Genomic DNA, 21,339 nt, shown 5'->3' on the forward strand with positions numbered 1-21,339 from the left:
ATGTATCACAATTCCACAAATTCTCTCTCGGGACCGGAAACAAATGCAGGACTAGTTTTGCCCAACAGACACTCAATTCTTACCGTCAAGTCACAGAATAGCACTGGTCTTTTTGTGGAACGCCATAGTTTTGGTTATCCTTCTCTCCGAGTGGAGCAAACAAGGAAATGTAAATATAGAGACAATGAGGCTGCAGTTCATCTCAGCAGCAGTGCAAAATGGGGGACATCACATGAATCACCAATTTTAGGCCAAACCTGATAATCAATTACACTGAAGTCAATGAAAACAAATATAGTGTGGAGTGTGTAATGGGCAGCCAATTCAATAATGCCCACGTTGCACTATCATTGAAGACGAACGCCTACCTTTCACTCTTCAAGAGAAGGGATAATTAAGAAATGATGCTGAGAAGGAATCAATCGCGGTCGCAAATTTTCCTTTAACATTATTTGGCTTGTCAAGTTTGGATCAATTCACTTGGATCAAGTCGCAATTTACCTGGTTGCTTGCAACTCACCTGATTCGGCCACTTCTGCTATCGGCACTCCTTGTTCGTAAGCCATGAATCCCAACACAGAGAAAATAGCAAAACCAGCAACAAAGCTGGTGCCACTGTTCAGGCAGCATAGCATTATGCAATCCCTGCAAAACAGCAACAACATTTACTGAATGCTCAAAACAGCTTCCGTGTTCAATAAACACTTGCCTATTAACTATAGAACAGTTCAGGTAATATTCATTGTGATTACCATATTGATCCCAGAGTTGTGGGGATTAGATTATGACGAGAGGTTGAGTAGACTGGGACTGTACTCATTGGAGTTTAGAAGGATGTGGGGGGATCTTATTGAGACATATAAAATTATGAAGGGAATAGATAGGATAGATGCGGGCAGGTTGTTTCCACTGGTCGGGAAAAGCAGAACTAGGGGGCACAGCCTCAAAATAAGGGGAGGTAGATTTAGGACGGAGTGTAGGAGGAACTTCTTCACCCAAAGAGTTGTGAATCTCTGGAATTCCTTGCCCAGTGAAGCAGTTGAGGCTCCTTCTTTAAACGTTTTTAAGAAAAAGATAGATGCCGAATAAAGGGATTCGGGGATATGCCGTGTACGGGCCGGAGAGTGGAGCTGAGTCCACAAAGATCAGCCATGATCTCATTAAATGGCGGAGCAGGCTCGAGGGGCCAGATGGCCTACTCCTGTTCCTAGTTCTTATGTAATGCACCTTTAAACAGAAGGATACCAGCTCTCACTTCAAGGTAGTTCTTTGGTAAGAAAAGAAGCATTGTTTCTGTCACGTCAAAATCAGGAAGCATTTATTCTAATCATCTCTACACTGATAAGCTCCCAAAACACTGCATACAAACAATGTGAAATGTTAGCCAAACACTATTGCAGCCTGCTTGCACAAGTGAGCTCACCTCACTTGATAATGTGAGGCAAGATCATTTTCAAAATTTTCCAGTTCCCTGGGCATGTCATCAATGTCAAGCATCAGTCACTTTTAAAGAGCTAATGGCTGTTTGTTAAGCATCAGCTGATTTTCTAGCACGGGGGAGAAACACCAACCAAGGGCAGACAGTTCTCTGCCATTTAGCAGCCATCCCGAGAGGTACAACGTGATTGTATTTAATCAGAACTTAATAAATAAAACTGCAATATGATCAATGTCGAGCATTGTGCTCTCCTTCAGCTCTACAACTAATGGCTAGACTGGGTCTGCGGCAAGTGGTGAGGCAACACGAGGGAAAAGCATACTTGATCTCATCCCCATCAACCTGCCTGCCGCAGATGCTTCTGTCCATGACAGTATCAGTCGGAGTGGATACCACACGGCCCTTGTGGAGACCAAGTCCTGTTTCCACATTGAGGAAACCCGCCATCGTGTTGTGTGGCACTACCATTGTGCTAAATGGGACAGACTTCAAACAGATCTAGCAACTCAAGACTGGGCACCCATGAGGTGCTGTGGGCCATCAATAGCAGCAAAATTGTACTCGACGACAATCTGTAATCGCAAGGCCCGGCATATCCCCCCACTCTACCATTACCACCAAGCCAGGGGATCCAACCTGGTTCAGTGAAGAGTGCAGGAGAGCATGCCAGGAGCAACACCAGGCACACCTAAAAATGAGGATTCAACCTGGGGAAGCTACAATACAGGAATACGTGTGCCAAACAGCATAAGCAGAAAGGAATAGGCAGAGCTGAGCAATTCCGTAACCAGCGGATCAGGGCCGACATTCTCCGACCCCCCGCCGGGTCGGAGAATCGCCGGGGGCTGGCGTGAATCCCGCCTCCGCCGGTTGCCGAAATCTCCGGCACCGGATATTCGGCGGGGGAGGGAATCGCACCGCGTCGGTTGGCGGGCCCCCCCGCTCGATTCTCCGGCCCGGATGGGCCGAAGTCCCGCCGATAAATTGCCTGTCCCGCCGGCGTAAATTAAATCACCTACCTTATCGGTGGGACAAGGCGGCGTGGGCGGGCTCCGGGGTCCGGGGGGGGGGGGGGGGGGGGGCGCGGGGCGATCTGACCCTGGGGGGTGCCCCCACGGTGGCCTGGCCCGCGATCGGGGCCCACCGATCCGCGGGCGGGCCTGTGCCGTGGGGGCACTCTTTCCCTTCCGCGTCCGCCACGGTCTCCACCATGGCAGAGGTGGAAGAGACTCCCTCCGCTGCGCATGCGTGGGAAACTGTCAGTGGCCGCTGACGCTCCCGCGCATGCGCCGCACGGAGATGTCATTTCCGCGCCAGCTGGCGGGGCAACAAAGGCCGTTTCCGCCAGCTGGCGGGGCGGAAATCCCTCCGGCGTCGGCCTAGCCCCTCAATGTTGGGGCTCGGCCCCCAAAGATGCGGAGCATTCCGCACCTTTGGGGCGCCGTTTTGGGCGCCAGTCGGCGGACATCGCGCCGTTTCCGGAGAATTTCGCCCCAGATCCAAGTTCTACAGTCCTGCTGCAACCAGCCGTTAAAGGTGGTGGACAATTAAACAATTCACTGGAAAAGGAGGCTCTACAAATATCCCCATCCTCGGGGCGGCACGGTGGCTAGCACTACTGCTTCACGGCGCTGAGGACCACAGTTCGATCCTGGCCCTGGGTCACTGTCCGTGTGGAGTTTGCACGTTGGATTGGATTTGTTTATTGTCACGTGTACCGAGGTGCAGTGAAAAGTATTTTTCTGCGAGCAGCTCAAACAGATCATTTCGTACATGAAAAGAAAACAAAATACATAATCGGGCAACACAAGGTAAACAATGTAAATACCGGCATCGGGTGAAACATATAGGAGTGTAGTATTAATCAGATCAGTCCATAAGGGGGTAGTTTAAGAGTCTGGAACAGTGGGGAAGAAGCTGCTTTGCACATTCCCCCCCCCCCCCCCCCCCCCCCCCCGTGTCTCAGTGGGTCTCACCCCCACAACCCAAAGATGTGCAGGGTAGATGAATTGGCCACGCTAAATTGCTCCTAATTGGGAAAAATATAATTGGGTACTCTAAATATATAAAATTTTTAAATTCCCATCCTCAATGATGGAGGAGCCCAGCACAGTAAAAGACAAGGCTGAGGCATTCGCAACAATCTCCAGCAACAACTGCTGAGTGGATGATCCAACTCTGCCTCCTCTGGAGGTCCCCAGCGTCACAGATCTCAGTTTTCAGCCAATTCCATTCACTCCACGTGACATCAAGAAACAACTGAGGGCACTGGATACTGCAACGGCTATGGGCCCTGACAACATTCCTGTGATATTACTGAAGACCTGTTCTCCAGAACTTGCCACGCACGTGGCCAATTTGTTCCAGTACAGCTACAATACTGGCAACTACCTGGAATTGTGGAAAATTTCCCAGGTATGTCTTGTACACAGGAAACAGGACACGTCCAACCCAACCAACTAATGCCCCACCAGTTTACTCCTGATCTTCAGTAAAGTGATGGAAGGGGTAATCTACAGCACTATCAAGCGACACTTACTCAGCAATAACCTGCTCATGGACGCTCATTTTGGGTTCTGCCAGGGTCATTCAGCTTCTGACCTCATTACAGGCAGGCAGGTTGGTGAGGATGAGGTCAAGTATGTGTTTCCCTCGTGTTGGTTTCCTCACCACTTGCCGCAGACCCAGTCTAGCCATTAGTTGTAGAGCTGACGGAGAGTACAATGCTAGACTCCAAATAAGGAAAAAGGAGCTAAATGCCAGAAGTGAGGTGAGAGTGACTGCCCTTGACAGGAAGGCAACATTTGATCGAATATGGGATCAAGGAGCCCTAGCAAAACTGGAGTCAATGGGAATCTAGAAAAAACTCGCCACTGGCACAAAGGGAGATAGTTTTAGTGGTCGGAGGTCAATCATCTCAGCTACAAAATATTGCAGCAGGAATTCCTCAGGGACTAGGCTCAACTATCGTCAGCTGCTTTGTCAATGACCTTCCTTCCATCATATGGTCAAAGGTGGAGGTGTTTGCTAATGACTGCACCATTCGCGATTCCTCAGGTACTGAAACAATCCAAATTCAGTAAGACCTGTATAATATCCAGGATTGAGCTGACAAGTGGCAAGTAACATCTGTGCCACACAAGTGCCAGGTAATGACCATCTCCTACAAGAGAGAATCTAACCATTGCCCCATGATATTCAATGGCATTACCATTTCCGAATCCCCTACAATTAACATCTTGGGGGGTTAGCATCGACTAGAAACTGAACTGGATTAGACATATAAATACTATGGCTACCCGAGCAGGTCAAAGGCGAGCAACTCACTTCCTGACTCCCCAGACTCACTTCCGCTGGGTCAAAATCCTGGAACTCTCTCAACAGCACTATGGATGTATCCACACCTCAGAGACTGCCGCGGTTCAAGTAGGCAGCTCGCCACCACCTTCTCGAGGACAGCTAGGGATGGACAATAAATGCTGACCTAGCCAGTGACACCCACATCCCATAGACTAATTTGAAAAAAAAAAAAACCACTATGAGATACCTGCACTCTAATTTAATTTAATTATAACTTTGGCACCTAAAAAGCCTCAGGTAATATAGCTTGGTTGTGGGCTCCTGGGCGGTGCACTTGTTGTCCGCTTTGGGATAAGTTGGAGGTGACATTCGCCTCGAGCACCTGTTTTCTTGGATACTCCCAAGTGCCTCGGATTCCAAAGTGGCACCGGATTGTGCATGCACACTCCTGGCATGGAATCCACCAGCCACTCACTTGGTCAAAAGGCACACACACTTAGTTCTACTGGAATTGTAGAGAGCAGGCAAATCTTGACTTCAATCTCTTGTAATGGTTTGATATCACGCTCCCATTTTGGAGCTCCACACCCCAGTTGATTCTCTTTCTTAACCTCGCAGAGCTGAATGTAAGGTAAGCATCATCCAGGTCCCCTCCCGGCCTCACCTCGGTACTATTTAATAGAATGACCAAGTGCTTACAGGGTCACTGATAATTGATTCTCCTGGGCGTTGCTACAAATCTACAGGTTTTTGGTACTTTCCATCATTGTTTAAGTTTCAGAAGCATTCCAGGGAGCTGTGTAGCAGCTGCTTCTGATAAACAAAGTCTAACTTAAAATCACAGAATACTGCAGCACTGAAGTAGACCATTTGGCCCAACATGTTTGTGCCAACCCTTTGGTAGAGGTGTTGAAGGCTGTTTTCTTGACTTCAAGGGTACCGCACAAAGCAGCTGCTCCCAGTCATGAGGGCAAGAGTAATTCTTCCTCTCAGAATCAAGCATGTTTTGGAGAATGAGCAGATGCCATGCAGAGCAGGACAATCTGCTCGAAGAGGGAGGAGGAGAAAGGTGACAGCAGGGCAAGGACGTTTTTTCTAAATTCTTTCATGGGATGTGCGTGTTGCTGGCTAGGCCAGAATTTGTTTCCCCATCCCTAATTACCCTTGAGAGGGTGGTGGTGAGCCGCTTTCCTGAACTCCTGCATGCTCACAGCTCAGTCAGGGAGGGAGTTCCAGGAGTTTGATCCCATGACAGTGAAGGAATTGAGATATATTTACAAGTCAGGGCAGCGTGTGGCTTGGAGGGGAACTTGCAGGTAGGTGGTGATGTTTCCCATGTATCTGCTGCTTTTGGGGGCAGCACGGTAGCATAGTGGTTAGCACAGTTGCTTCACAGCTCCAGGGTCCCAGGTTCGATTCCCGGCTTGGGTCACTGTCTGTGCGAAGTCTGCACGTTCTCCCCGTGTCTGCGTGGGTTTCCTCCGGGTGCTCCGGTTTCCTTCCACAGTCCAAAGATGTGCGGGTTAGGTGGATTGGCCATGCTAAATTGCCCTTAGTGTCCGCAAAATGTTAAGTGGGGGTTACTGGGTTACGGGGATAGGGTAGATTTGTTGGCTTCAGTAGGGTGCTCTTTGTAAGGGCCGGTGCAGACTCGATGGGCCGAATGGCCTCCTTCTGCACCGTAAATTCTATGATTGTCCCTTTAGGTGGTAGAGTTCACGGGTTTGGAAGTTGCTCTCAAAGGAGGCTTGCTGAGTTGCTGCAGTGCACCTTATAGATAGTACACACTGCTACACTAACAATGAAAACAACAACTTATATAGTGCCTTTACTATCCCAAGCTGCTTCACAGAGGCATTACAAAACAAAGTATGACACCCAGTCTCATATGAAGTTTAATAGTCAAAACGTTTGGGCAAAGACATATCTTTAAGAAGGAAAGCAAGGTAGAGAGGTGAATTGGTATTGGGAGTGTTTTGCAGAGCTTGGTGCCTAGGCAACCGAAGCATGACCACCGATGGTGAAGCAATTAAAAATGGGATTAAGATTAATTAAAGGAGTGCACATTTCTTGTAGGGTTGTAGAAATAAAGGAGGTTACAGTGCCAAACTTAATATCTCGCTCTGTCACTGATAATATTGCAGTGTTCTATAATTTCATAATTTTTAACCATTTTGTACAAACTCCAGGAAATTGTGTGGATATCCAAATGATTACATAAGAGCCTCATTTAAATTCATAAGTGGCCAAACCAGTGAATGCTTCTGCTGTAATTTAAAAACCCTAATATAAAAAAACAAAGGGGCAGGTATATTCAAACAGAGGTCGAATATAGCCAATTGTCAGTCACCCATATTTTCTGCATCCGTTTATTGGGCACAATCAATCAGAAAATCTGCTCCACCGAATCCAGAGACAAATATATTAATTTTCCCTTTCTCAGTTTTTCAAAATTATCTAATCTTAAAGGGACCATAAATAGAATACACTTTTTCTGACAAGCCTGCCACAACATGCTGTCCTTTGTTAAACAATGTCAATAAGAAAAAATTACAAAATAATAAAAACAGCCTGGTGTCTTGCTTCTGATCAGCATTCCTTATGTTATACTTTTCTGGTATTTACATGAGATGCTGCATGGATTCAACATCACACCTGTAAGTGCATGCTACATCTCCTATAAACCAAATGACACTTTATCTGCTCAATGCCTGGGGAAATGTTGCAAGATCCAAGCTCAAACAAGAAACACCTGTTACTGTCTTACTGAAATATATTGCATAGGCCACAGGATATCCTGGACTTTGGCAAATGGAAGGCTTAATACACACTTCCAAAGCGTGGTTTAGGCTGAAACCACAATGTTGCTTTATTGAAATGGATCCGGTTACAATTACAAACAATAATTGCAAACCTAAGTGATCACTTGAAAAGTCAAAAACAATGGGCGGGATTCTCCACTCCCGCGCCGAAGTGGCCGCACCTTCGTGAACGCCGTCGAGGTTCACGACGGGGCGAAACGGCCCCGATCCCGACCGATTCAGGCCCTGACAATGGGCTAGGATCGGGGCCGCGTCATCTACACGCGCCAGGCCTTGTCGCCCGCGTAAAGGCGGCGCCGCATAGATGGCGCGGCCGGCGCCGCATAACTGGCTCTTGCAGGGCCGCGGAAGGAAGGAGGTCCTCCTTCAGGGAGGACGGCCCGACGATCGGTGGGCACCAATCGCGGGCCACCCCACATTTGAGGTACCCACCGGTGCAGGATCCCCCCCCCCCCCACCCCCGCAGGCTGCCCCCCCCAGCGTTCACGCGCTGTTCACGACGGCAGCGACCAGGTGTGGACGGCGCCGGGGGGAACCCGCCGTTTTGGCCTGGTCGCTCGGCCCATCCGGGCCTGAGAATAGCGGGGGTGCCGGAGAATCGCTATTTTGGGTGTCTCCGGCGATTCTCCGGCCTGCGGAACTCGACCGGGCCATTCCCGCCGCTTGGGAGAATCGCGGGAGGGCGGCGGACCGGCGGCCCGGGAATTTTGGCGGCCCAGGCGATTCTCCCAACCGGCCCGGGAGTGGAGAATCTCGCCCAATGAAAATGCTTATAATGCCTGCTCTCAACACAAGTTGATTGTTAAAACACCCTGGCATATCTGATTGGCCTTTACATCTGACAACTTCGGACTTACATTGGCTGTAAATTGCTTTCGGATTCCTTAAGGTCATAAAGGTGCTACAGAAGTGAAAGTTCTATCTTTCATTTTACTCCCATCTTGGTGTAAAACCTCCAAACATCCATCTCCAAATTCCTTTGTAGATCAGAACAAAGAACATGAAAAACTGTGATTCTCATAACCATTCATTTGGTGGTCAGTCGTTCACATTCTTCCAAATGCCTGGGACATTTGCTGGGTAAGATTGTCTCTTTGATGTTTGCAACCTGTAATTGCACAGCATTCAAACACACACACAGACATCTGAGATGGTGCTGGATAGAATTAACACTAATGGCACTCAACAGACATTCGGCTCTCAAACCTTTTGTTCTACACAGGTGAGTGCTTCTGAAATACAGAACATGTATATTCTGAAACTTGCTATCCAGTCAAGTGTTTGATGCTCATCCCATTTGTACAGTTGCTGGCAAGAAGAATTCAATAAACAGTCCACAAGACCTCTTCTGAATTGTATATTTGTTTTGACTAATTGAAGAATGGGAATCTGGGTTGGTGCTTCATGTTGAGTGTAGTATAGCATTCCAGAGATGAACCACTCATACCAGAGTGGATAGAGTATAAGTTGCAGTATCAGCTGGAAACTGCTATTTCTACAGGGGGATCTTGTTTGTCGGCACAAAATTCCACGGTGCAGGAAGGGAGGAAAAGCGCTGCATTCCCACCAGATGCCATCAGTTTGGGACAACAACAACTTATACTTCTGTGGCATTCAGGAGCATTCTAAAACAAAATGCCGAGCCACTTAAGAAGATATTAGGTCAGGTGACCAAAAGCTTGGGCAAAGAGGTAGGTTTTGAGGAGTGCCTTAAATGAGGAAAGCGAGGTAGCGAGATGGAGAGGTGTAGGAATGGCATTCGAAGAGCTTGGGTCAGAACCTAGATTTGCTGCACAACTTACCTGGGAAATTCAATTAGTTGATGCAATGCTCCCACGGCCCGCATGTCAACAGAAAGCAGAGGGGCAAATCGGAGGATGGGGATTATATAGTCTTTAGTTCCACGGAGAGCTGTGAGTTGCAACAAGTTCTGCACTGGGCCTTCCAAAGCCTTAAAGCATGTTTCTGGAAATAGTTCCAGAATAGGATCAATTGCGCACAGAAGACAGGTCTTGCCTTTCATTGGGGATAAAGAAAGATAAGGGGCGCAATTTAACAGCCATGTCCCGCGGAATCGGGACGGCATGCGGCCAGTAGATCCCAGGTGAGGCCTCTCCCAGGATTCCGGACAGTCGTTATGCCTCGTGAGATCTCATGTGATGTCGCAATCTGGATCCCACCCACAATGGGTGGGACCTGGACTCGCTTAGCTAAAAGAGCTTAAATGCCCACTTAGCTTTGCTGCCGCTGGATCGAATGAACGCCTGGCCTCGCTGAGTCTATCCCATTTAGCATGGTAGTGGTGTCACACAACACAATGGCAATGGTAGAGTAAGGGATATGCTGAACTATGAGGTTTCAGGTTGTGGTTGAAAACCATCCCTGTTGCTGCAATCCAACATTCCTAAAGTCTTCCAATCGTCACACTTGAGTGTACAGATAGAACTCTTTGTCGGTGGCAGTATACAGTAATAACCTTATCTGTTATCTGTGTCTTTTCCTTCCTAACTTTCCTCTCACATCTCATTGCCTGGGGTATGGCACAATGCTTCACTCAAGCTGCCATTCCTCTTCTGCTGGTCTAAATGGTGAGTATCAGTGAAGATCAACCATGGGGAACATCTTCACTCAAGTTATCTCATCTGACATCCAACTGGGGTGACATTGTAGTATTCAAGAGCTTAAACCCCGGCTGCTTCGGGGATATTGAGACCTCCATACCTGCTATAGGCTAGGAATCAAACATAGAAATGTCTTTGTCAGTGTGTCTCCAAGACGGCAGACCTGCTCATTAAGCCACCAGGAACACCAATCAGAAATAAATTAGCGTGAATTATTATTCTATTCATGTTAGGGTGATAAAAGCAGCATAAAGATTCGATAAAGTAGCCATGTAAAGAATGTGTAATTGAAAAAGCAACTCGATAATTTATGAAATGGTTTTTAAAATGCTTTTGCATAACACATCAGCCTACAGTGTCATTCACAGTGAAAATGTTAAAGGACGGATGCATTAGACTATTTACATCAGCCATTTTATTGTTGAGGAGAATAATGCGATAGAATTTTGGTGCCTCCAACTGACAAAAGAATGCTGATTTGCGGCAGTGTGCACTTTGTAAACTGTCTGGCTTAATATAGAACATTGAGAATAACAATTGCTGAAATCTAGCCTGTAGCTTGCAAGTTCAAAACTCCACTTCAGCAAATTACTCTTTTACCTGTAGCAGTTGTTATGATAGGGATTATAGCTTCCTAACGCAGTCAAGCAACCAAGGCAAATGGCATACGAGAAGAAAATCTGGGTACCAGCATCCAGCCAGACCTGCGAAAAAAATCAGATGACTTGTTAATATTTTTCAATACGAAAGAAGAATCTCAGTAGCCAAATTTTTTTTTTAAACAATCTAATAAAGCCATCATCTGCAATAGTCTGAAGATTATATAAGTATTAATGTAGCAGGATACACTGATTTTAAGTTGCTCTGGGTTGCTTCCCCCCTGCTCCTCCATCCCTGCCTTGAATACAATGTCCCCATGAGATGTTGCAGGAACTCATTCCCACCACCAACAATGTGTTGGGGTGCAGCCTCCAGGTGGCACAAACTTCTGCTGCTTCCCGACTGTTCCGGACATTCCACTGGGAACTCAGTTGCCAATATCCGAATGAAGCCTTGGAATGAAAATAGCCTGGGCCTCATTTCTGAAGCAGTAGAGCTTCTGACACCCCTTTCTCCCACCTGCCCAGATTAAAATCAAGGCCAACATTTCCACATGACTTGCTCAATAATAATACCATCAGATATAAAGGAACAAGCTAAAGAAGTAATGATTGCCATTTTATGAAGCCAGATATATATATAGCTGGTCTGTTTCGGATTTCTTTTTCCAACATTAGAACAAAATATATGCTTTTCACAATATTTTATGATATTATTTTTATTGATATTTTATTGACATTTTTCATGGTATTTATCGCAATAACTGGAGAACTGGGAGGCACACTGCTCTGTGTATCAGATTCTTAAATATTGTATTGACTTATTGAATTCAATATTGGGAAGACTGAAGCCATGCTCTCTGTTTCCCACTTCAAACTTCGTTTTGCAGCTACCATCTCCATCTCTCTCCCTTGCATCAGCCTGAGATTAAGCCAGCCTGTTATAACCGTGGTGTCACATTTGATTGCGAGATGGTTTTCCAACCTCAGGTTCATGCTCCACTAAGACTTCCTATTTCCACCTCCGTAAGATCACTCCACTTCTTAGCTCGCGACTGAAACCCTCATTCATGTCTTCAATACCTCAAGACTCAAAAATTCCAAAGCACTCTTGGCTGGTCTCCCACAGTTTGCCCTTTGGAAATTTGAGGTCATACAAAACTCTGCTGCCCAAGTCATAATTCACAGCAGGTCCAGTCCCCCACCACCAATCTCCACCCCCCCCCCCACCCCCCGCCCCCCCACCCAACCACCACCACCAACCTGCTCGCTGACCTACATCGTCTCCCAAGAAAGCAATACCTTGACTTTAAAATTCTTATCCTTTCTTTTCAATATTTCCATGACCTCGCTGCTCCGTATCTCTGTAATCTCCTCCAGTCAAAGATATCTGCGCTCCCCGAATTCTGGCCTTTTGTGCATTCCCTTTGATAATCGCACCACCCGCTGGTAGTCGTGCTTCAGTTGCCTAGGCCCCAAGCTCAGAAGTACCCTCCCTACATCCCTCTGCCTCGCTTTCCTCACACCCCTTAAAAAGTACCTCCTTGACCAGGGTTTTGGCCATCTGCTCTAGTGCCTCAATATCTCCTCATGTGTCTCAGTATCATGATTTGGTTTAAAATACTCCTGTGAAGTGCCTTGGAACATTTACCTAGATAAAGATGCTATATAAATATAACTTGCTGATTCTATGGTCTGTGCTCTTGTCAAGCAGGACGTTGTGCCAAGAAGAGTCCTGCAGATTTAGAGCTTCGATTCTCCGTTGCTTCACGCTGGCGAGATTCCCTAGTCCAGCTGCAGTGAATGGAGATATGGCTGAGCACCAAATTCTCCGTCCTCACTGGCAGCGGTAGTGCACCGGACTCGCAATGGAGAATCCCGCCCATGGTTTCATGCACTGCAAATTAAAAGACCGCAATGTATAAAACTGAAAGAATCTTCTGAACCATAATGCAGTTAATACGTGGATCCATAAAGATAATTCATACTATTGATTTCAACAGTATGCAAGTTGCTTTGTTGTGAATACTTGGCTCAAGTAATGTCTCTGAGGGAAAACTGAATTTCATAGAATAATAGAATTATAGAATCCCTCCAGGTCAGAAGGAGGCTGCAGAAGGTGGCCATTCAGCCCATCAAGTCTGCACCGACCCTCCGAAAGAGCACCCTACCCTATCCCACGTCCCATCCTAACCCTCCCTAACCTTTTGGACACTAAGGAGCAATTTAGCGTGGCCAATTCACCTAAACACCCACTATTTTCTCCATGACTTTAAAGTAAGTAACATTTTGCAACATTATAATCAATCAGAACCCATTGCATTCAAATGTGATATTTGCATGGTCTTCATAAATATGGAACCAATTTTGCTGTATATGTGGGGCGCGATTCTCCGACCCCCCCACCAGGGGGGGTGCCCCCGTGAATCCTGCCCTCGCTGTGTCCCAAATTCTCCGCCACCAGAGATTCGGCGGGGGCGGGAATCGCGCCGCGCCGGTCGGCGGGAATCGCGCCGGTTGGTGGGCCCACCCCTGGCGATTCTCCGCCCCGCGATGGGCCGAAGTCCCGCCACTGTCAACACTCGCCCGCCGGCGTGGATTAAACCTTCACTATGGCGGAGGTGGAAGAGACCCCCTCCCCTGTGCATGCGCGGGGATGCCGTGAGCAGCCGCTGATGCTCCCGCGCATGCGTCGCACGGCGAAGACCTTTCGGCGCCGGCTGGCGTGGTGCCAAAGTCCTTTCCCGCCAGCCGGTGGAGCGCAAACCACTCTGGCGCGGGCCTAGCCCCTCAAGGTGAGGGCTTGGCCCCTAAAGGTGCGGAGCTTTGGGGCGGCCCGACGCCGGAGTGGTTCCCGCCACTCCATTAAGCCGGAAATCCCCGCCCCGTCGGGTAGGAGAGAATCCCGCCCCTGATCTTTTTTGTCTTTATTTACGCTTGCAATCTTACATTTTCCAATGTTAAGCTATAGTTATCTGCTTTCTTTAAATTACCATCCTAACAATAAGAGCTTGTATTTATAGGGCACGATCTACTGGCTGGAATCGGGGCAAGATGCGGGTGGCTTTCCCGGGAGAGGCTTGCCCGGGATTCCTCCGTGACACCTTGCGAGATCTAACCAGGTCTCGTGAGATGTCACGGTCGGGGTCCTGCCCATGCTGACAGCGGATTGATCGGACTCCCAGATCTATTGGCCTCTCTGAGGAGACCCAGCCGGGCGCCATTCAGTACTGGTTCCCACAAATGGGGACCAGGCAAAATGATACCGTGGGGGTGGGGTGGGGGTGGGGGGTCTCCCAGGCGATAGAAGGCTCTGCATGGTTGGCCTCTAGGCAGTGTGGAAACCTGGCTGCTGGTACCACCGTCCAACTTGGCACTGCTAGCCAGGCACTCTGGCAGTGCCACCTTTGTGCCAGTCTCAGCCATATTTCCAGCACCTGGAGATTTGCCAACTTAAAGCATGTCCACCAGCCACGGAATGATTAAAATCGGGTTGTTCAATAAGCCAGAATTAGCGGAGTGCAGATATCTTCAAATGCTGAAGGGCTGGAGGAGATTATAAAGATAGGGAGAGTGGGGTGAGATCGGCAATGGATTGAAAAACATGGATGAAAAATGTAAAATTGAGTTGTTGCTCAACTGGAAGCGAGGCCATCCTTATTTACAATTTACTTGGATCCCTAAGCTTGCACATAATCAATATGTTACTCAGTATTGAACTAACCTATTTAAAATAAATAATCTTAAGAACATATTTTGTTACTTCCTCCTGAGCGTATTGTTAGTTTGGAAGGGAACAATGAGTTATGGTCCTTGTCGCTGGTTGTTATCCAATAACCCCTGCTGGAAGAGTGCATATGTGGACTTCAGGGCCGGGTTTCTCTGGTAACTGGCGGGGCAGGCCGTACAGGCGCCAAGGAGTGGCGTAAACCACTCCGGCGTCGGGCCGCCCGGAAGGTGTGGAGGAAGGGCTCGGCCGGCGCTGGAGTGGTTGGCGCGCACCAACCGGCGCCGAAGGGCCTCCGCTGGCCCGCGCGAGTTGCAGGAGCGCTGGCGTATTTCCTGCGCATGCGCAGGGGGTTTCGTCTCCGCGCTGGCCATGGCGGAGCTTTACACAGGTCGGCGCGGAGGGAAAGAGTGCCCCCACGGCACAGGCCTGCCTGCAGATTGGTGGGCCCCGATTGCGGGCCAGGCCACAGTGCCCTCCCCTCCCCCCCCGGGGCCAGATCCCCCAGCGCCCCCCCCCGAGGACTCCGCAGGCCGCCCTCAGAGCCAGGTCCCGCCGATACGGGACTGGCCAAAAGCGGGCGGCCGCTCAGTCCATCAGGGAGCGGAGAATCGCCGGGGGGGGGGGGGGCGCTGCCAACGGCCCCCAACCGGTGCGGCGCGATCCCCCGCCCCTGCCAAAAAAACGGCGCCGGAGAATTTGGCAGCCGGAGTCGGGGCGGGATTCACGCCACACCGTGATGATTCTCCGACCCGGCGGGGGGTCGGAGAACCCTGCCCCAGGTGAGGACAGATTTAATGCTCGCTGTGTGAATGCCATTGTCAAATACCTTCCTAGCATTTGGAACTGTTGTTTAGTGATAAATCGACTGCCTTCAGGAGGGGAATGCAGAGTTGAAAACCCGTGAGAAAACCATCCTGTCCTAAATCATTTTTGAATAGTTTAAGGGACAAAGAGTCAGAAAATATTCTGACACAATTCCATTAGTCACAGTCCCTAAATAGAGTTGGACACGTTTGATAGCCCACATTTTGTGATGAACTGCCAATTGACAATTTACCTCAAAGAAATCTGTCTGTGAATATTTAGTGATCTCTGTGAGGTAGAATATATCTTTCCTCCCATTAATCATCCCAGTCCGAGGACATCATTGCAGGAGTTCCTCAGGCTAGTGTCCTAAGCCCAATTATCTTCAGCTGCTGCAGCAATGGCCTTCATCCATCATAAGGTCAGAAGTGGGAATGTTTGTGATGGTTACACAATGTTTAGCACCGGATGGGCCGAAGTCCCGCTGCTAGAATGCAGCGATCGCGGGCCAGGCCACCGTGGGGGCACCCCCCGGGGCCAGATCGCCCCGCGCCCCCCCCAGAGCCCGCCCGCGGTGGTTTAATCCACGCCGGCGGGACAAGGCGGCGCGTGCGGGCTCCGGGGTCTGGGGGGGGGCGCAGGGCGATCTGGCCCCGGGGGTTGCCCCCACTGCTGCCTGGCCCGCGATCGGGGCCCACCGATCCGCGGGCGGGCCTCTGCCGTGGGGGCACTCTTTTCCTTCCGCCTTCGCCACGGTCTCCACCATGGCGGAGGTGGAAGAGACTCCCTCCACAGCGCATGCGCGGGGATGCCGTGAGCTCAATGTCATTTCTGCGCCAGCTGGCGGGGCACCAAAGGCCTTTTCCGCCACCTGGCGGGGCGGAAATCAGTCCGGCGCCGGCCTAGCCCCTCAAGGTTAGGGCTCGGCCCCCCAAGATGCGGAGGATTCCGCACCTTTGGGGCGGCGCGATGCCGGACTGATTAGCCGGTCGGCGGACATCGCGCCGATACCAGAGAATTTCGCCCCTTGTTCTGATTCTGCGATTGAATACCCTCCACTTGCCTTGACAGCAGTTCCAACAATACTGAAGAAGCTCAACATCACCAGGACAAAGCAGCGGGCTTGATTGGCATCCCATCCACCATTTTAAACATTCGCTGCCTCAACCGCCGATTCACAGTGGCAGCAATGTGTACCGTACATCAGATGAATTGTAGCAACTCACCAAGGCTCTCAGATTCACCTTCCGACCTACAACCTCTACCACCTAGAAGTCCAAGCAGATACATGGAATCACCACCACCTGCAAGTTCCCTTCTAAGCCACACTCATCCTGACTTGGAAATATATTGTTGTTCCTTCTCTGTCACTGGGTCAAAATCCCAGAATTCTGCTCAGGCCTCAGGTGGGGGAGGTGTTCGGGAGCACCTCTGTCACAGGGGGAGGTGGGAGACTGAGCCCCTACCTCCCCATCCCGGCAAGATCAGCCCTCCTCTGTGATGCTCCCTCCCTGCCACCAGTACCGCACCCCCTCCCTCCCACCAACCCCACCCTGGCTCAACAGCACACACTTCCTCCCCCTTTCTCGCCACGAGACTCTAGACTTATCTGGTCCTGTGGGCTCCAGCATTTATACTGCTGTGACTGCGTGTAGTTGCAGCAGCGGCCCCCCTCATGGCGCTATTGCTGGGACTACAGAGTTTCTGGTCAATCAATTTAGCTAGCAGCTTCTGAGGTGGGACTCCCCCCTTAGTGAGAGGTGGAGATTCCGCATCAATGAATGCTCCATGAAATTGTAAATGGCTGTGGGATATCTATGATCAGCAGGGATGCATTCCCCACCAACTCATCACATGGTGAGGCTGGAAACCCATCAGCCGATAGATTATAGAATATTTGGGGCAGATTTAACTCTTTATAATTCAAGTATATTCCAATTATGCATACTACAGCTATATATATAAATCCAAAAATTCTATAATGCGAGTTTCCAAATCCAAGAATTTTATCAACCAAGAACATGAATCCAGATATGCTAAGTATGCTACATTCCAGAGATGTTGAAATCCAAGTATACAAAGCTAACTGCACCATACACCACGTATACCAATCAAGTATATAGCATACTATAATCAAGCAACCATAATCCAAATATACTCTGAATACTCTTGACAATCTATATCTGATGGATAATAATTGTCTACCACATTAATTAGTCTCCTGACAAGCTCCCAGCAGATTAATGATGCACAATCTATTGCCTCTAAAGCTAAATGTTATTTGGTAAAGAAAATATTCTACATTTTGATTATTGTTGACTGAACATTCTTATCAATCTGCATTTACACAACATAGATTGGCTAAGTCTGCAAACTATCCAGCCTTTGTTTATGAAGATTCAAGTGAGATTAATGCCTGTCATGTGTGCACTCTCAACCCTTCTTAACTCTGAGATGACGGCAATACACTGCACAACATGTCTTGACCAACTGAGCAACTGGGGAGCACCAGGAGCTTCAAACTTTATCCAAAAAGTACTGCCGACTTACTCCTCCAAGCAATACATGATTTTGTTTCAGCTAATCAACAGTGAAGCAAACTGTCAATCACTAATATAAGATACTGTTAGAAAATTGGGGTCGAGTGTTCCCAAGGTAAAGATTTGATATAAGAACACTGGGACTGGATTCTCCAGAAACGGGGCTGTGTCCCCACGCCGGTGTAAAAACGCTGGCCTTTCACTCTGCCTCCGCAGCCGCCCCCTGAAGTTCTCGACGGCCAATACGTGGTTAGAACCACGCCTTCGGGAACTCGGGCATTTTGCGCGGAGAATCGGGGGGGGGGGGGTGGAGGCCTCTGTCAGTGGCCCCCTAGACGCGCCACATAAATCGCGCACGAGCGATTTTACGAGGACCGGAGAATCACGGCAGCGGTGCCGGCTACGATTTCCGCGCCAACAGGGATTCTCTGCCCCCGCGTCGAACGCGATTTCGCCGCAGGGCTGCGGAGAATCCAGACCCTGGTTGTCGATTCCATTTATTTTCTGAAAATAGGCAGCAGGTCACGAAACCTGAACAGGTGGAGTTTGAGAGTTGCGGCTTTGGCGCAACTTGAGGATAGCCCCCCAAAGGAGATGACGGCAGCTTGGTAATTGTCAAGAAAGCCAAAGGTCAGACACAGAGCTTTGGTGTTATGTAATAAGGGTTACATTCCTTAGTAGTTGGATTGTCAAAGCCTTAACGTGTGTGCTGTGCAGGAATAAGACGCAATACAGCAGAGGAAATGCATTCTGGTCTATTTAATCTTCAGCAGAGAATAGTGTTCTAAGGCTCCATACTCTGCCTCTACTACATTAAAGGGTTTGCGGAAACATATACGTCCTAATTATCAAAGGTCTCTACAAGATAAGGATATATTCTTCTCCCTTCACTAACAATAGCAAAACAGATGTAGGTATTGCTACGTGGGGAAACGTGCAGGATTCTCAAGCCAACCCTTATATGAATATGAATGAATAGATGAAATGAATAAAAATGAAGACAAATTTCTGTTGCATTTACCTGTATATTGGCAGTAGCCCATTTATACTGCCAGGCTGAGGCATCAATTCCCCGAATCATGGCACCACTCTGCCACCAAGGGATGGCTTCTGGAAATGCCTTGGGGCATTTTCCTACATTGAAGGTGCTATATGAATGCAAGTTATTGTTGGGTGTATCGTATCATAACTTTTAATAAAGGGATATATTTAGTTTTACTTTCAATAGAATATTCATCTACATGAGCTTTCTTAGCTACAAAACAAGCTGGTTGGGTTCAAAATGTTTCACCCTTGGGTTCTCCCTCCTGGGTGACTTTTGACAGTATCTTTAGGCCAACACGAAGGAAAAACCGGCTGAGAGTTGGGTAACTTTCCGCACTACAGTTTACATGCTTATGTCGACATGTGGACACATAAAGCAACTAAACACAGAGATAACACGACCTACTTAATGTATACTCTAAATGTTAAAAACCAACATTTTGCATTTCTCAATTTTGAAAAATTATGAAAGATTTTTCTGCAAGCTTCACACGGTAATTATTATATTTTGACACTAGCTTTTTTTAGAAGGAGCATGTACTAAAGCTCACTAAGATAATCGGGTTTGCAGGCCAAATTTGATGTAAAATTCTGGTGCTATTTTAGTAATTTAGCTCGATTTGACGTTGTCAGCTCAGATAAAACACACTCTCAGCTCATTCACTGCAGTATCATAGATGGGTGAACAGCACTGTTGTCTGCAGGGAGGCTTTGAGTGACACACTTATTCAAGCATGTGTCTAACTCGCCGGCAAACAGTACACACCAAAGGTCATGAGAAAAGAAAAGCGTTTGTTTTGACAAAGGACAGGAAGTGGCACTGTCATTCAGAGAAACAAACAGCCCTCATTACCATAATTCTCAATGTTGCGTAATGCAACCTATCCTTCGGTGTGAGCCCATTCGAGTATTGTTGAAGCTTCTTAATGGGAGCAGTCTGATGATGAACGTATATTTCCATTCACCATGTCATGGCAGTTTAACAAATGTCGCAGGTATATGAAAATGAATAGATGCCCAAACAACTTTTCAAGGAATCCTCTCATTAGTGACATGTCCCTTAACTAGGCCATGCTGTATTATGCTGTTATGCTAATTGTCCTGTTTGTAAGCAGCCAGTGTTAACCAGCTCTGTTGTTCATAATGAATTAAAACATTAATTGATAACATTTTGTCCAGCTAAAACATTTTAATCAATGGATGTCCCCAATTTACAATTGCATGTCACAATTGTGTTTCACCCTTTTATTGGCTAGCACCGATAATGATGGGTTGGACCATACCAGTTATGTCACGATCCCAATGTTGGCCTCAATTCTGGGTCAAGAAGGCAGAAGCGCCAATGGTGGGATTGTGGTCATGATCTTCCTGGACGCAGCCAATTAAGAAGCTGTTTCCTGGAACCTCATCCAGTTAATGATGGCGGGCAGATCAGGGACCCGGCAAGTCCAGAGGGCCCACAGCAATGTCAGCCCGGCAGCCCCACCAGCACTGCTGAGGCAGGAAAGTGAGTGTATGGTATCAACATGGGGGCACTTACGAACAGTTTCTGCAGATGTTAGATTGAAAAGGCCCACGCTGATCTGGCGTCAGTGCGGACGGGATTAGCTTTGTCTTGTTGCAACTGGGGGTGTGGAGCTTCTAGATCTGACATCTACCTGTCTGGCTGTCAGGACACTCCCTCTAGAGATCCCATCACCATTGGAAAATGGCCCCTAATTGGGTCATTAACTCGTGTAGCTGGCTGATCACCTTGTTGGAGCAGTTTGCTGACTTGCTTCCCCGCCAGCAGGAGTGTATGAGGGAACCTTCCCAATGTGATTCCCCCTACTGCTCCGGCTCACCCACCCCCAACTCTCCCTTCATGAGGTTGGGAAAATTCAACCCAATGGGATTTGGGAGTAAGACTAATTGGGGGGAGAGGATGAAGGAATGTTGAGGGTCACATTTATCACACAACTTCCACTCCACGTGCAACCTGCATTCCTTCCAGAATATGCCATGGCACCACAGCTCTCCCCACACTCCCCAAATGAAACACAAACAGCAAGCTCTGGATATGTATAATTTAAGGCGGGAACTGAAGAATCTAGATTGGGGGTGGATGTTTGAGGGTAAATCAACATCTGACATGTGGGAGGCTTTCAAATGTCAGTTGAAAGGAATTCAGGACCGGCATGTTCTTGTGCGGAAGGATAAATACTGCAAATTTCGGGAACCTTGGATAACGAGAGATATTGTAGGCCTCGTCAAAAAGAAAAAGGGAGGCATTTGTCAGGGCTAGAAGGCTGGGAACAGACGAAGCCTGTGTGGAATATAAGGAAAGTAGGAAGGAACTTAAGCAAGGAGTCAGGAGAGCTAGAAGAGGTAACGAAAAGTCATTGGCAAATAGGGTTAAGGAAAATCCCAAGGCTTTTTACATATACATAAAAAGCAAAGGG

At 48.2% G+C, this 21,339-nt stretch overlaps 1 protein-coding gene across 3 annotated transcripts in view; it reads right to left on the reverse strand.

Annotated features, from left to right (window-relative positions):
• Positions 1-21,339, reverse strand: part of slc6a11b (solute carrier family 6 member 11b) — a 209,323-nt gene that overhangs the window by 40,689 nt on the left and 147,295 nt on the right. For all 3 annotated transcript variants that reach the window (XM_072472598.1, XM_072472596.1, XM_072472597.1), the window contains exons 8-9: positions 10,782-10,885; positions 521-645 (exon numbers count right to left, since the gene is read on the reverse strand). In XM_072472598.1, coding sequence (XP_072328699.1) covers positions 521-645; positions 10,782-10,885 — 229 coding nt within the window. The remainder of the gene's footprint in view (positions 1-520; positions 646-10,781; positions 10,886-21,339) is intronic.

Source organism: Scyliorhinus torazame, chromosome 13, assembly GCF_047496885.1.
Source record: "Scyliorhinus torazame isolate Kashiwa2021f chromosome 13, sScyTor2.1, whole genome shotgun sequence".
Lineage (NCBI taxonomy): Eukaryota > Metazoa > Chordata > Chondrichthyes > Carcharhiniformes > Scyliorhinidae > Scyliorhinus > Scyliorhinus torazame.